The sequence below is a fragment of the Hyperoodon ampullatus genome, assembly GCF_949752795.1.
Source record: "Hyperoodon ampullatus genome assembly, chromosome: 5".
Taxonomy (NCBI): domain Eukaryota; kingdom Metazoa; phylum Chordata; class Mammalia; order Artiodactyla; family Ziphiidae; genus Hyperoodon; species Hyperoodon ampullatus.
The window spans coordinates 100,492,951-100,507,730 of record NC_136918.1 but is presented as its reverse complement, the minus strand read 5'-3'; the positions used below and the strand labels follow the sequence as shown (position 1 = coordinate 100,507,730).

The following is a 14,780-nucleotide window of genomic DNA, read 5'->3' as shown; positions in this document are numbered from 1 at the left end:
ATTGCATAATAGCAACCCTGTCTCTTCCTGAAAACAAGTTCAATTACCCCCTTCAATTCTCATGGACTCCTTTTCTTTCCTGGTGGTCTCTTGGACAAGGAATCCAAAGTGACTGTGTAGCTGCTGAGACTTTATGTATAATAGAATTCTTGCTGCACTCCCTGGTAAGAGCATTTCCCCTCTGAGAACCAGGACTTCTAAACCCATAGAGTGCAGATATGTGGGGACATAAAGTACAGATTCCCCAAGTGGGTCACTTAGGGAAGTCCTGGATTCAGGTACTGAACCTATTGAAGACACAGCCCCATATGATGGTCACTGATTTCTGGTGGAAGGTACACTCTGGAGGTCATAGTACTGACACCTCAGTTATACTTTCAACAGGCCGTTTCATCTGTTTATTAAGCTAGTAGTTTCCCACTGATGTGAAATAGGAGAGAACCAGTGTACCAGTCACTACCCAATATGACACTTCTTTTACTGAAAAGTGGATTTCTGGCCCAATGCCATGTTATACACCACTCTATCAGCCTCAGATACTGGTGCTACCTGAGGTCTTGCAGATAAGAAAGATAACTCATACCTGAATTATGCTGATATTAGTCAAGATGCATTTCTGCCACTTTCAGAGTATAAGAGGTTTATAGCAGCAAACTTGACACCAGCGGCTGGCTGATCTTCTTGAGGGATGTTGCTATATTGGGGGCCACAACGGTTTCTGGTAAGTTAGGCATTTGGAAGGAACATTACCTAGATCAGCATGGAAATGTTGGAGGCTATGCATATGCATTCCTCCATCCCAGCCAATACAGCACTTTTTTCATGTGCCCATTGTGCCAGCACTGGCATGGCAGATGAACAAAGCAGGATGACCTCAACTGGCTGAATAATTCTGTCTATTTGGTTGTTTAACAGCTCTTCCATGGTAGATGCTCTCTGGTGGACATTTATATGGAATATGAGGATCACCAAACCCTGTATCCACTCTAGTAAATCCATTCATATGCCCCTTCCTCAGATTTCCTGGTCCCTGACCTTCTCATGTTTCTCCCCACAGGACACTGACCACTATCCAAACTTTACACCTCTACCCTGAGTCTATATATTCTTAGGTTGGACCACTTCTCTTTCTATACAATGGAAATAGATGATCATTCCACTGCTCTAAGGGAGAATTTCCCCTTAGTGATGCCTTTCACGGTCACCTTGGGTGGAGCTATAGTTCAACATCTGTACATTTTGACATCAACACACCAAGATGACCATCCAAGAACCTACTTGGCTTTCTGAGGCCAGATGTGTGAGCTGAGGGAAAGACGTCCGTGCAATGGTGGTAGATGACAAGAAGGTCTGGGTCACCTGCTGGTGAGGCTTATGGTATTCCCTGCCCTGCTTAGGCCAGATCCTTGAATTTGCCACCTTCAGCTTCTAATGAATTGCTCCTGGTTCTGCTCAACCTTATACTTGTTAGTGTGACAAATTCCAGCTCATGAAGGCAATTCTGGTTTTGGTCACTTAATGTCCCAAAGGCAGGAGCACTTCCTCTAGCATGTTTCATAGTACACCAGGGAGTTTTTGGGTTTGGGGTGTTTTTGGTTTGTTTTGTTTTGTTTCTCAATGGCTTATAATTCTCTGCTAAGAGAGCAAATCCTTGATCCAAAACCTTAAGGGTACATGAGTCTACAGTTTGAGTTTTTTGTTTGTTTTTTGGAGTTCCCACCCCCCCCCCCCCCCCCCGGTACGCGGGCCTCTCACTGCTGTGGCCTCTCCCGTTGCGGCGCACAGGCTCCGGACACACAGGCTCAGCGGCCATGGCTCACGGGCCCAGCCGCTCCGTGGCATGTGGGATCTTCCCGGACCGGGACACGAACCCGCCTCCCCCACATCGGCAGGCCGACTCTTCCCACCAGGGAAGCCCCACTTAGAGTTTTTCATAAACTTTCCATTAACTCCACATGTCTCCCTACCTTTGAAATCTCTAGCGCGGGTGGGTCCGCTTGGGAGAAGGCGGGGCCGGCGACACCCGCGCGTCCGGGCTTGGGCCGTGCACGGGGCAGCGCTGCGGGCCCACCTGACTGCGCAGGCGCTGGCACTGCTCGCGAAGCTGCTGCTCCATCTCTTGGTAGAGACACCACACCTCCCTCTCGTGTTCGCTCTCCCGCCTTCGGGAAACTGGGGGTGAGACAGCTGCTTAGAACCTGCTAGCACTACAGCCCCCGGCCCCGCCTCTACCACCTCGCGGAGCCCCTCCACCTGGCCCTCAGGCCGCCCCCAGCGCCCCAGCCCTCACCGCCATAGCGCCTGCTCCAGGCCCTCCCGCTCTCGGGCCGCTTCTTCCAGGCAGGCCGACGCTCGCATCAGAACGTCCTCGAAGGAGCCCAGCAGTTCGGGTCGCTCACGCTGCAGCCGGGTCCAGAGCGTCTGAATTGCCCACGGCCTGCAGGGGCAGGGCGGGGGAGGGCAGAGGCTGAAGCTGAAGCGGGGATTCCCCACCCCACCCTGCAGGGTAAGAAGCCCCCAGAGGCGCCTGTAGTCTTGCACAAGCAGGGCATGCCTCTCCTGGGTGCTTTCACCCCTGCGGGAGTCTGTGCCTGTGCGGGGCTTGTGTGGCCAGGAGGTGTGTGTACATGGGGTTGTGTCCTTGTGTACACACGGCTGTGCCTGTGATGGGGGGCAGCCCTGACTGCTGCCTCCTGAAATGCAAATTCTGTGGGAAATCATGCGCGGCACGCAGTAGTTGCAGCTGAGAAGGAAGGACTGGCCCAGACTCGGCCTAGGGACCCTGCCTGGGAACAAACATGCAGGCGACACGGACAGGCAGCATGCAGTGGACAGAGAGCAGATGAGGATGCTGGGAGCCGGGCCAGCACCGACTCACTCACCCAGGACCCGGGCCACCCCCAGCTGCTCCAGCGCAGAGCAGAATCTCTCCTCCTCCTCCTCCTCGTCCTCCTCCTCCAGGGAGCCCCCCGTGCCTTGCACATCCGACCAGCCCGCTTTGAAGGTTTCCTTTGGAGCCGGGGAGGGCAGGGCAACCGGGACGGACTCCACACCCACCAACTTCCCTGCGGGCATGGGAGGGAGAGATTACCGGGCTGTGCGTTACCACCGCAGCCCCCCCAACCCTCCACCCCCCCCCCCCCCCCCGCCTCCACACACATATCCTGCCCTTTCTCTGAGCCCAGTTTCCTGTTTTTCTTCCTTATTCTGGTCCGATTCTTGTCCTGGGAATGGGAGGTGACAGCTGGGCTCAGGCCAAAATGAGGCATGCCTGGCTCCCAGCCCCACCTGGGTTTGGCTCAGGCAGCAGGTCATCTCCACATATGCCACAGCATCTGGGGGGCTCCTCGTGGTGCCTGGGTGTACAGACACCAGCCTGTGCTCCAGAGGGAGGCCAGGAAGAAGCACGGGCTGCCACCCACGTGGGCTGTGGGCCCCAGAGAGTCCCACATGTGCCAGCGGAGGGTGTCTGAGCAGTGGGGTCGGGGGTGGGGCTCAGGGGCCGGGCTCACCCAGGCCAAGGCAGAACTCCCGAGCCGTGAGGAAGCTGGTGTGCGCCTGGTCCAGACTTTTGAACACAGCCTCCAGCTGTTCGGGCGTGAGGGGCAGGTCGCTCTGCAGGCCTTGGCCGGGCAAGGATGGCAAGGCTGAGTAGCTAAGGTCAGCCCTGGGGCGGGCGGCCTCTTGGGGCTGAGGGCTCAGCTGCAGGTCGTGGCGGGTGATGAAGCCCTTGGCCTCCTTATCGCACAGCAGAAACAGCTCCTGGGCCTGCTCCAGCGTCGCTGCCAGTGGCTCTGGGGCGCGCCCCTCGCCCCACCCCTCCTTCTCCTGAGCCTCCCCAGCCCCAGGCTCCCCGGGGCTGGCCATGGTGGGGGTCTCAGCCTTGGGTGCTGTGAAGCCAAAGAGAAGTCAGGGCCTGAGTAGAGCTGAGAAATGAGGGGAGAGGAGAAGGGAAGGCAGAGAGGGTGAGGGGCAAGCGTAGCTGAGGGCTGAGCTGGAGCGGTGGGGAGCAGAAGGGTCTCCCTGGCCCCATGAGAAGGTGGGAGAGGGCCTGGCGGAGGCCCAGGGAGGAGGGGCAGCTGGGGGAGGTGTGGCCCAATTGCAGGTGGTGGGGCTGGCGTGAGGTGTACTGGGTGGAGCCATGCAGGCTCAGGGCCACCCAGGGAGCCAGCCGGTGCAGGAGAGGATGTGCTGGGGGGAGGGCGCAATCTGACGGGATTCTTTGGTCTGCAGAAAATACTCTGCCTTGGCATGCTTCTAGACTGTAAGATTTGGGATGTTTTGTATTTTGTTTATGTTTATATGCATCTTGTATTTCCCTGAAAATTAAATAAAGTTTTTGCCTTTTTTAAAGATGCTGCTTTTTTTTCAGCTTCAGACTAGAAAATACTGAAGATTCTCTTGGATAAAGAAATTATATACCCTGAAAATTATTAATGCCTCCTTGAAGGTGAAACTTTGTCTTTTGAGGTTTTATTGGTGGTATTAAATTAAAAAGGCTTAAGTTCTCAATAAGAGCAGCCATTTTTATTGTTACTGAGTTCTTTTGTAGTTGGAAGCCCTTGCAACATTTTACAAGAGAAAGAGAACAAGAAATATTTGTTGACTAAATTATTGTGGTTTGATGGTGCCAGGAGGAATTCAAGCCAACAGCAATTCAAGGTCCTTCATTAGAGAAGCCATACCATTTTAAAGCTGAAGAGTGTAGAGATCCTTTATGAAATAAACCTCTGATATACATTATCTGGGGACAGAGCACTAGAGTGATTTGCCTGAGATTGGCTTATTGCTGTTTTTTTCAATAAAAGGATTGGTTATCAGCCTGCTGGAGAGATTTTCTAGGGCTCTTTGTTTCATACAATGAAAGTGCAATTCTTGACGGATAAACTCGTAGCCCTCCTTGCTAATGATGTCTCTGGACCAAAGGGCTACCTCAATACAAACTCTTTTCTCATTCTGTCACACCTTTACTGGAAATCCCTGTTTCCTAATAATGTCCGTTGTGCATTGCTTGCAAATGAAACAAATCTCCTTTGCAGCTATGGAACTTATCCAATTCCCAGTCTCTAAGGGCCAAACTTTTAATAAAGTCTCCAGTGAAGACATTCAGGTTTACTAAACATTTCACTAGATTTTATTAATTCATGCAATTCTCCCCCAGCTACCTAAAGTTAAAATTAACCAAGTTACACAGGCATAAATAATTTTAGCAGCATACTCTAAAAAATGAAAAGACTCAAAAGCATTACATAAGACAGCAGTAATTACAATAAAATTACTACTCTAGTATAATATAATTTCATAATGTCTGCATAAAGTGCAAAAGTATCCACTATTAATGAAAGCTTTTCTTGGCTGCCCTTTATACAGTGTTTCTAATTTGAAAGAACTGTTCACTGGTTTGACCAAGCCCTCTTACATATTCATGAGACAAAATTTCCACATTTTTCTATGGGACCAGCTCAGTGTTATGGTACACTTCTGACCACCTATTCGCTGCCAGCAACACCGTGCTCTATTCTTCTCAGGACCCACTCAATAAATACTCCATTTGACAAGAGAGTACCATCTCAGTATACATGGTCAGTTTTAGAAAAACTAAGTTGTACATATTAATCAAAATATGGAAAATAGTTTGATCAAAACTGACCTCATTGATCTCAAGTTTATAGCCCACTTGTGCAGAGCCTGAAACATGTGAGCTGAGAATCATGGGATACAGTCCTGAGTGTAGTAGAAGGAACTGATGTGAGAGATTTTATAAGGGAAGAATCCATGGGACCTGATGGCAACTTGACGACAAGCTGGATGTGGGTAGTGAGGATAATAGCAGTGTCTTAGATGATCCTGAAGCTTTGAACCTGGGGATGTCAAATGTCTTCCTGTTGCTTTTAGGATACACTTGAGAATCCTGACCCTGGCCCACAGGGCCCTGTGATATCTGACTCCTGACTCCCGTTCTAGCTTCACTTACCATCACTATTCCTCTAATTTACTGTGCTACAGTGCACTGACTTCTCAGTTCTTAGAATCCACTAGGCTACTTCCAAGTGCTATCTGTGGAATAAGTGTCATTTGTCTCACTTCATATACTCTCAAGGCTTCAGTTTATGTGCTGTTTTCTCTGGGAATTCTCTCCTGCCCACATCCGCAGACTAGGGTAAGATCACTGTTATATTCATCCATAGTTTTCTGTTCTTTATAGCACTTAATACAGTTGTAATGATTTGCAGATGATAAGCTCCATGAGGGCAAAGACCATGTTTAACTTGCTCACTGCCTATCCCAAAGGCTAGCACAGTGTGTGGCATATATTAATCAGATGACACTGCTGATAAAGCCATGAAAGGATATTTGAGTGAACAAATGGTATCTATAACCCAGAATACTGTTTCCCTCTCTTCTTCCCCTGTCACCTGGTTAACTCTTATATACCTCCAGGCCTCAGCTTATATGATGTTTTTTCAGGGATGCTTTTCCTGACTAATCTCTATTACATGCTGTGACAGCCTAGGGGAGTTAGGAGGAAAAATTCCTTCCTGGTACAAGGTAATTCTCCTTTCAAGTATAGCAAGTTTGAGGGGATGATTAGATATTATGGAAATATCCCACAGATATCAGTTGGGTGATTAAGGCTGCAAATGAAAATCTGGGAGCCAACTGCATCCAGCTGTGAATCAATAATTTTGAAGGGAGAAGAAATGCTCAGAAATGGAACTTCAGAAAATGCTTATGATGAGATAGAAAGTAACAGTTTTAAGAATGAAAGAATGTTTAATCTTTCAAATGTTTTAGAGAGGTCAAGGAGAACAAAGGTTCAAGAAAGATAATTGGACTTGATGGACAGGTCACTGGGGAGTATGATTATTACAAAATAATGGGAATGAAAAATCTAGATTGCAGACAATTAAAGGGAGTTAATGAAAACAGTAGGTGTAGATGCTTTTTAAAGTTTGGTGCTAAAAATTAAGAGAAATGAGAAAGGAACTAAAGAGTTGACATTGAGGTCAGTTAAGGTTTTCCAAAATAGGTCAGAAATATGCAGCTTCAGGAAAAAACACCTTTTATAGTGGCAAAGTCTGAAGTCAGTTGAATTTTTTGACCACTACTTTTTAGAAATACTATCTCCTTGGCTTTTACTATTGTACATTATCCTCTCTTCCTTCCCCTCTTGCTATCTCTACTTCCTTTCTTTTTTCCTCACTTCTCTTCCTACCCCTAGACTTGTACTCTCCAGTAGGTAGGCACTAAGCAGATAGCTACTGAGTACTTGAACTACGTATAGTCCAGATTATGATGTGCTATAAGTAGAAAGAAACATACCAGATTTGAAGACTTAGTGTGAAAAAGTAATGTAAAATATCTTATTAATAATTTTATATTGATTACATGTTGAAATGATATTTTATATTCAGTTAAATAAGATATTTATTTTTAAAATTAAATTTATATGTTTCTTTTTACTATCTTTAATGTATTGAAGTTACCAGAAAATTCTCTATCACATATGTAACTCATGTTATATTTCTATTGGACAGCATTACTCTAGGCTTTCTTACCTATCTCTTCTCTCTAGGTTTCAGAAACCACTGTCGGAAGCCATCCTGGAGCCATTGCACCACGACAAAGTCATGAATCAACGGAAGGCGAAACTGCAAGGCAGCGCCATGCCAAGAGGGTGGACTACAGCTCTGTTGTTATATTTTATGATAATAAATTTACATATAGGGTCAATTTTAGGGGGATGTTGCTCCACGTGACAGAAAAATTCCTCTAAGGACTCCCCCTCCTGAAACTACCACAGAATGGGAAGTACCCACTAAAGCCCCGGGGAAATGGGTAAAGAATTAAGAGCCTGGAACTAAGGAGATGTTTTTATGGAAAACACCCTCTAGTATGGAGTTATGGCCATGGACCGGAGTTCCTGATGACGTAGGAAATTTATGGTTCTATTATAAAGGAAGATTAATTATAGAAAGAAAATGCTTAGAGCAGAATTGGTTGTTAGGATAGGGAGAAAACACTGTCTCAGTTGGAGGTAACAACAAGAAAGGGCATGCAGGGTATATTGTAAATATTTTCGTGGAACCATTGTAAAAGGTTGCCCATGCAAGAAAGAAATAGGAACAAATAGATCCAACTTCTGCAATTAAAATAATTATATAACTGCTTGGCTTGATTACTAAGAAATAACCTGTGCTTAATGGGAACTAGGGGATATTTTTTTTTAAAAATCCTTATAGAACGTTTTGAGGTCAGATTGTGCTAAGATTGTTTGGTCACGTACCTGGTAATGTAATCAACTACAATATATAAATCTGTGATTGTAAACAATAAAGGAGAGAGAGAGACAGACAGACAGACATACGATGCGGATACTTTAAGAAGTGTAATAGATTTATTTCCTTCGCCGACGCTATCCATCCCTTGGGTATCCCTGGACTCGCTGGAGCTGGACTCCGGCAAACCACCTCTAGACAATTGACTCATAAATATACATCTTCTCATAAACTTATGTTCAGACTTCTCCTCTGAACCTCAAACCCTTGTATTCAATTGCCAATTAAACACCTTTTTCTAGAAGTCTCAAAAGCACCTCTTACTAAGTATTTGTAAAATCAAACTTATCTCCTGCTCTCCTCTTTCCCCAAACCTGATCCTCTTCCAGGGTTACCTCTCTCAGTGGGTCATCATCATTCTGTTGCACTAGCCAGAATTTTAGGTCCTTTGTCTTTAAACCCTACATTCAATCTATCACTAAATCCTGCTCACTCTACATTCTAAAGAATTCTCTGAGTTCTCCATTTCACTCATCACCACCACCTGATCCATGCTACCATAATCTTTTTCCTGGACAGTTTCAATAGTTTGCCCATATCCAGTTTTGCCAGCTTCCGATCTATTTTTCATGCTTCATCCAGAATTAAGGTATAAAATCTAAATCTGATCACGTCAACCTTCTTTATAAGAAATTCCCATGGATTCTTACTGCTGTTAGAATAAAGACCCAATTTCTTAATATTGTTTACAATACCCCCGTATTATCTATACCCTGCCCACCTCTCCACCCTCCCTTAGACCATTTTCCCCCTAACTCTCTCTGCCTCACTGATTTTGTTTCGGTGCCTTGAAATTGTCATGTATCCTCCAGAAATAGGGCCTTTGTATATGTTATCCTCACAACTCACCCATCCACCTTTCCCTGAAAATTCTGTTTACCAAATTTCAGTTCAGTCATCACTTCTTTAGGAAATCTTTCTGTCACCTCCTCCCTACCTCAAGTAATAATGACAGTGGTGGTGGTGGTAGTGATAGCATTTAGTATTTATTGAACACTTACTATAACCTAGGCTCTCTTCTGGTGTTTTACACATAATTCACTAAGTCTTCTAACCTACTTTTTAGTCTCAATTTTCAGAGTATAATCTATTATAATATCCATATTCTAATGAGGAAATTGACGCACAGAGAGGTTAAGTAATTTTCCCACTATCAGCTATAAAGTGGCATAGCCAAGATTCAAAATTAGGTCTTGTTTTCAAAACCCACAGGATTAACTACTACATTATTTGCGTTTTCAGACTAGGCTAAACCTGTCTATTGTAAGTCTTATATCTCCAACCTTGCCTTCATAATAGCAAAGTTGTAATTTTCAATTCATCTGGGTGATTATTTGGTTAATGTCTATCTCCCGTCACTTCTTCCCAATTCTATAAGGTTAGGGGAGGCAGATACCACATCTGCTTTTGTTTATCGCTTAACCTTAGTGCTGAGTATTGTGGCTGACATAGAGTAGACGCACAATATATGTGAATAAAATGATAAAAAACAGTTGTAAGTATATATGAAAGAAGAAAGGAAGGAAGATAGGGGAGGGAAAGAGGGAGGGAGGGAGGGGGAAAGAAAAAGAAAGCAAGTTCCATGTCTCCAGTTATGGATTATTCCATTGAGCACAGCTCAGTATACCACTTTCTATCTCTTAATTTCTACATTTGTCTTAGGAAGCCTTCTGACTATAAGAATAAATTCAGAGAGGCTGTCTGGTATGTACTAAATGACTTTAGAACTTCTGAGTAATTACTTGATTATGAATAGCTGAGTCATTCAATATTTATTTCAGGCAGAAGATGTCAAAACCAGATCAAGCACTGAGTAATCCACCTATAACATAATTATGAGAATGAAGTTCGCTAATACACCCTACACTCCAGCCAGTCTGGGGACCGCTTTCCATTCCTCCAACACTTCAAGAGCTTTCATGCCTCTGATACTTAACTTATCATTCCCTTTCCAACATTCTCTGCTGAGAAAATGTCTACATATCTTTCAAGGCCAGGGTCAAATGTCCACTCCTGAGTAATCCATAATAAAATACCCCCAACTGTTTTTGTTGTGTGTGTGTGTGTATTTCTTATAGAGACAGTGAGCCTAATCGTAGGATATTTTAATATGATTTCTCTGTTAAAGATGTGGCTCTATTCTTGTGGTTAAGGTTGGAAGCTTCCCTTAAGAGTTGGGAATTCCTAATGTCAATCTCAAGGGGAAGAACTAAGTCCTCAGACAAAAGAACAGAAGGGGGGCTCCTGTCTCTCACATTTTTAGAAATAGATCTAGTGGGGTTTAGCCATGCCTAAATTTCCAGGTAACTGGGAAAAGACGAAATCTGCCTGTCAGAGGTAGACTTAGGGATAGGTAAGGAGGCCTTGCTATAGGGAACCCTAAGGACAGAATGACTAACCCACTTATATAAACCAGATTATCAAGATCAGCAGCATTCAGACGATTTCAACGCCTTGATGTGTCACAATCAGTTATGAGATGCATCACAATTAATCCATGTCTAATAATAAACTACCATAGTTTAAGGAGAGCGTAGCAACAGGGATGCGGAGGGCAAAGCAGAGAGATTCCCGCACAGAGGATCGGTGCCGACCGGCACTCACCAGCCCGAGAGGCTTGTCTGCTCACCCGCTGGGGCGGGCGGGGGCTGGGAGCTGAGGCTCGGACTGGGGTTGGTGGCGTGAACACAGCCTTCAGGGGGCTAGTGCCCCACGGCTACCCGGGAGGGAGTCCGGGGAAAAGTCTGGAGCTGCCGAAGAGGCAAGAGACTTTTTCTTGCCTCTTTGTTTCCTGGTGCGCGAGGAGAGGGAATTAACGGCGCTGCTTAAAGGGGCTACAGAGACGGGCGCGAGCCGTGGCTAAAAGCACGGACCCCAGAGACGGGCATGAGACGCTAAGGCTGCTGCTGCCGCCACCAAGAAGCCTGTGTGCGAGCACAGGTCACTATCCACACCCCCCTTCCGGGGAGCCTGTGCGCCCGCCACTGCCAGGGTCCCGGGATCCAGGGACCACTTACCCGGGAGAACGCACGACGCGCCTCAGGCTGGTGCAACGTCACGCCGGCCTCTGCCTGCGCGCCTCGGGCTTGTGCAACGTCACGCCAGCCTCTGCCGCCGCAGGATCGCCCCGCCTCCGTGCCCCTCCCTCCCCCCGGCCTGAGTGAGCCAGAGTCACCGAAGCAGCTGCTCCTTTAACCCCGGTCTGAGCGAAGAACAGACGCCCCACGGCGACCTACACGCAGAGGCGGGGCCAGATCCAAAGCTGAGCCCCTGGGAGCTGTGAGAACAAAGAAGAGAAAGGGAAATCTCTCCCAGCAGCCTCAGAAGCAGCGGATTAAAGCTCCACAATCAATTTGATGTACCCTGCATCTGTGGAATACCTGAATAGACAACGAATCACCCCAAATTGAGGAGGTGGACTTTGAGAGCAAGATTTATGATTTTTTCCCCTTTTCCTCTTTTTGTGAGTGTGTATGTGTATGCTTCTGTGTGAGATTTTGTCTGTATAGAACCCTAGGACACTAGGGTTCTATCCATCAGGTTTTTTTGTTCTTTGTTTTTTTTTGTTTGTTTGTTTCTTTGTTTGTTTTTTCCTAATAATTATTTTTTATTTTAATAACTTTATTATATTTTATCTTACTTTATTTTATTTTATGTTATCTTCTTTCTTTCTTTTTTTCTTCCTTCCCTGCTTCCTTCCTTCCTCCCTCCCTCCTTTCTTTCTTTCTTTCTACTTCTACTAATTCTTTCTTTCCACTTTTTCTCCCTTTTATTCTGACCAGTGTGGATGAAAGGCTCTTGGTGCTGCAGCCAGGAGTCAGTACTGTGCCTCTGAGGTTGGAGAGTCAACTTCAGGACACTGGTCCACAAGAGACCTCCGAGCTCCATGTAATATCAAATGGCGAAAATCTCCCAGAGATCTCCGTCTCAACACCAGCACCCAGCTTCACTCAACGACCAGCAAGCTACAGTGCTGGACACCCTATGCCAAACAACTAGCAAGACAGGAACACAACCCCACCCATTAGCAGAGAGGCTGCCTAAAATCATAATAAGGCCACAGACACCCCAAAACACACCACCAGACGTGAACCTGCCCACAAGAAAGACAAGATCCAGCCTCATCCACCAGAACACAGGCACTAGTCCCCTCCACCAGGAAGCCTACACAACCCACTGAACCAACCTTAGCCACTGGGGACAGACACCAAAAACAACGGGAATTACGAACCTGCAGCCTGCAAAAAGGAGACCCCAAACACAGTAAGATAAGCAAAATGAGAAGACAGAAAAACACACAGCAGATGAAGGAGCAAGATAAAAACTCACCAGACCTAACAAATGAAGGGGAAATAGGCAGTCTACCTGAAAAAGAATTCAGAATAATGATAGTAAAGATGATCCAAAATCTTGGAAATAGAATAGGCAAAATGCAAGAAACATTTAACAAGGACCTAGAAGAACTAAAGATGAAACAAACAATGATGAACAACACAATAAATGAAATTAAAAATTCTCTAGATGGGATCAATAGCAGAATAACTGAGGCAGAAGAACGGATAAGTGACCTGGAAGATAAAATAGTGGAAATAAGTACTGCAGAGCAGAATAAAGAAAAAAGAATGAAAAGAACTGAGGACAGTCTCAGAGACCTCTGGGACAACATTAAACGCACCAACATTCGAATTATAGGGGTTCCAGAAGAAGAAGAGAAAAAGAAAGGGACTGAGAAAATATTTGAAGAGATTATAGATGAAAACTTCCCTAATATTGGAAAGGAAATAGTTAATAAAGTCCAGGAAGCACAGAGAGTCCCATACAGGTTAAATCCAAGGAGAAACATGCCAAGACACATATTAATCAAACTGTCAAAAATTAAATACAAAGAAAACATATTAAAAGCAGCAAGGGAAAAACAACAAATAACACACAAGGGAATCCCCCTAAGGTTAACAGCTGATCTTTCAGCAGAAACTCTGCAAGCCAGAAGGGACTGGCAGGACATATTTAAAGTGATGAACCAAAACCAGACAAGGACGTCACAAAGAAAGAAAACTACAGGCCAATATCAATGATGAACATAGATGCAAAAATCCTCAACAAAATACTAGCAAACAGAATCCAACAGCACATTAAAAGGATCATACACCATGATCAAGTGGGGTTTATTCCAGGAATGCAAGGATTCTTCAATATACGCAAATCAATCAATGTGATAAACGATATTAACAAATTGAAGGAGAAAAACCATATGATCATCTCAATAGATGCAGAGAAAGCTTTCGAAAAAATTCAACACCCATTTATGATAAAAACCCTGCAGAAAGTAGGCATAGAGGGAACTTTCCTCAACATAATAAAGGCCATATATGACAAACCCACAGCCAACATCGTCCTCAATGGTGAAAAATTGAAAGCATTTCTACTAAGATCAGGAACAAGACAAGGTTGCCCACTCTCACACTGTTATTCAACATAGTTTTGGAAGTGTTAGCCACAGCAATCAGAAAAGAAAAGGAAATAAAAGGAATCCAAATCAGAAAAGAAGTAAAGCTGTCACTGTTTGTAGATGACATGATACTCTACATAGAGAATCCTAAAGATGCTACCAGAAAACTACTAGAGCTAATCAATGAATTCGGCAAAGTAGCAGGATACAAAATTAATGCACAGAAACCTCTGGCATTCCTATACACTAATGATTAAAAACCTGAAAGTGAAATCAAGAAAACACTCCCATTTACCATTGCAACAAAAAGAATAAAATATCTAGGAATAAACCTACCTAAGTAGACAAAACACCTGTATGCAGAAAATTATAAGACACTGATGAAAGAAATTAAAGATGATACAAATAGATGGAGAGATATACCATGTTCTTGGATTGGAAGAATCAACATTGTGAAAATGACTCTACTACCCAAAGCAATCTACAGATTCAATGCAATCCCTATCAAACTACCACTGGCATTTTTCACAGAACTAGAACAAAAAATATCACAATTTGTATGGAAACACAAAAGACCCTGAACAGCCAAAGCAATCTTGAGAAAGAAAAACGAAGCTGGAGGAATCAGGCTCCCTGACTTCAGACTATACTACAAAGCTACAGTAATCAAGACAGTATGGTACTGGCACAAAAACAGAAAGATAGATCAATGGAACAGGATAGAAAGCCCAGAGATAAACCCACGTACATATGGTCACCTTATCTTTGATAAAGGAGGCAGGAATGTACAGTGGAGAAAGGACAGTCTCTTCAATAAGTGGTGCTGGGAAAACTGGACAGGGACATGTAAAAGTATGAGATTAGATCACTCCCTAACACCATGCACAAAAATAAACTGAAAATGGATTAAAGACCTAAATGTAAGGCAGAAACTATCAAACTCTTAGAGGAAAACATAGGTAGAACACTCTATGACATAAATCACAGCAAGA

General features: G+C 44.7%; 1 protein-coding gene across 1 annotated transcript; it reads right to left on the bottom strand.

Annotated features, from left to right (window-relative positions):
* Positions 1–1,978: 1,978 nt before the first annotated feature.
* LOC307053800 (EF-hand calcium-binding domain-containing protein 4A-like) lies at positions 1,979–3,867 on the bottom strand (the record flags this gene model as incomplete). Its single annotated transcript, XM_079705274.1, has 4 exons — positions 1,979–2,162; positions 2,291–2,437; positions 2,879–3,065; positions 3,513–3,867. The coding sequence occupies 4 exons, from the start codon at positions 3,865–3,867 to the stop codon at positions 1,979–1,981; spliced, it is 873 nt and encodes a 290-aa protein (XP_079561400.1).
* Positions 3,868–14,780: the final 10,913 nt, after the last annotated feature.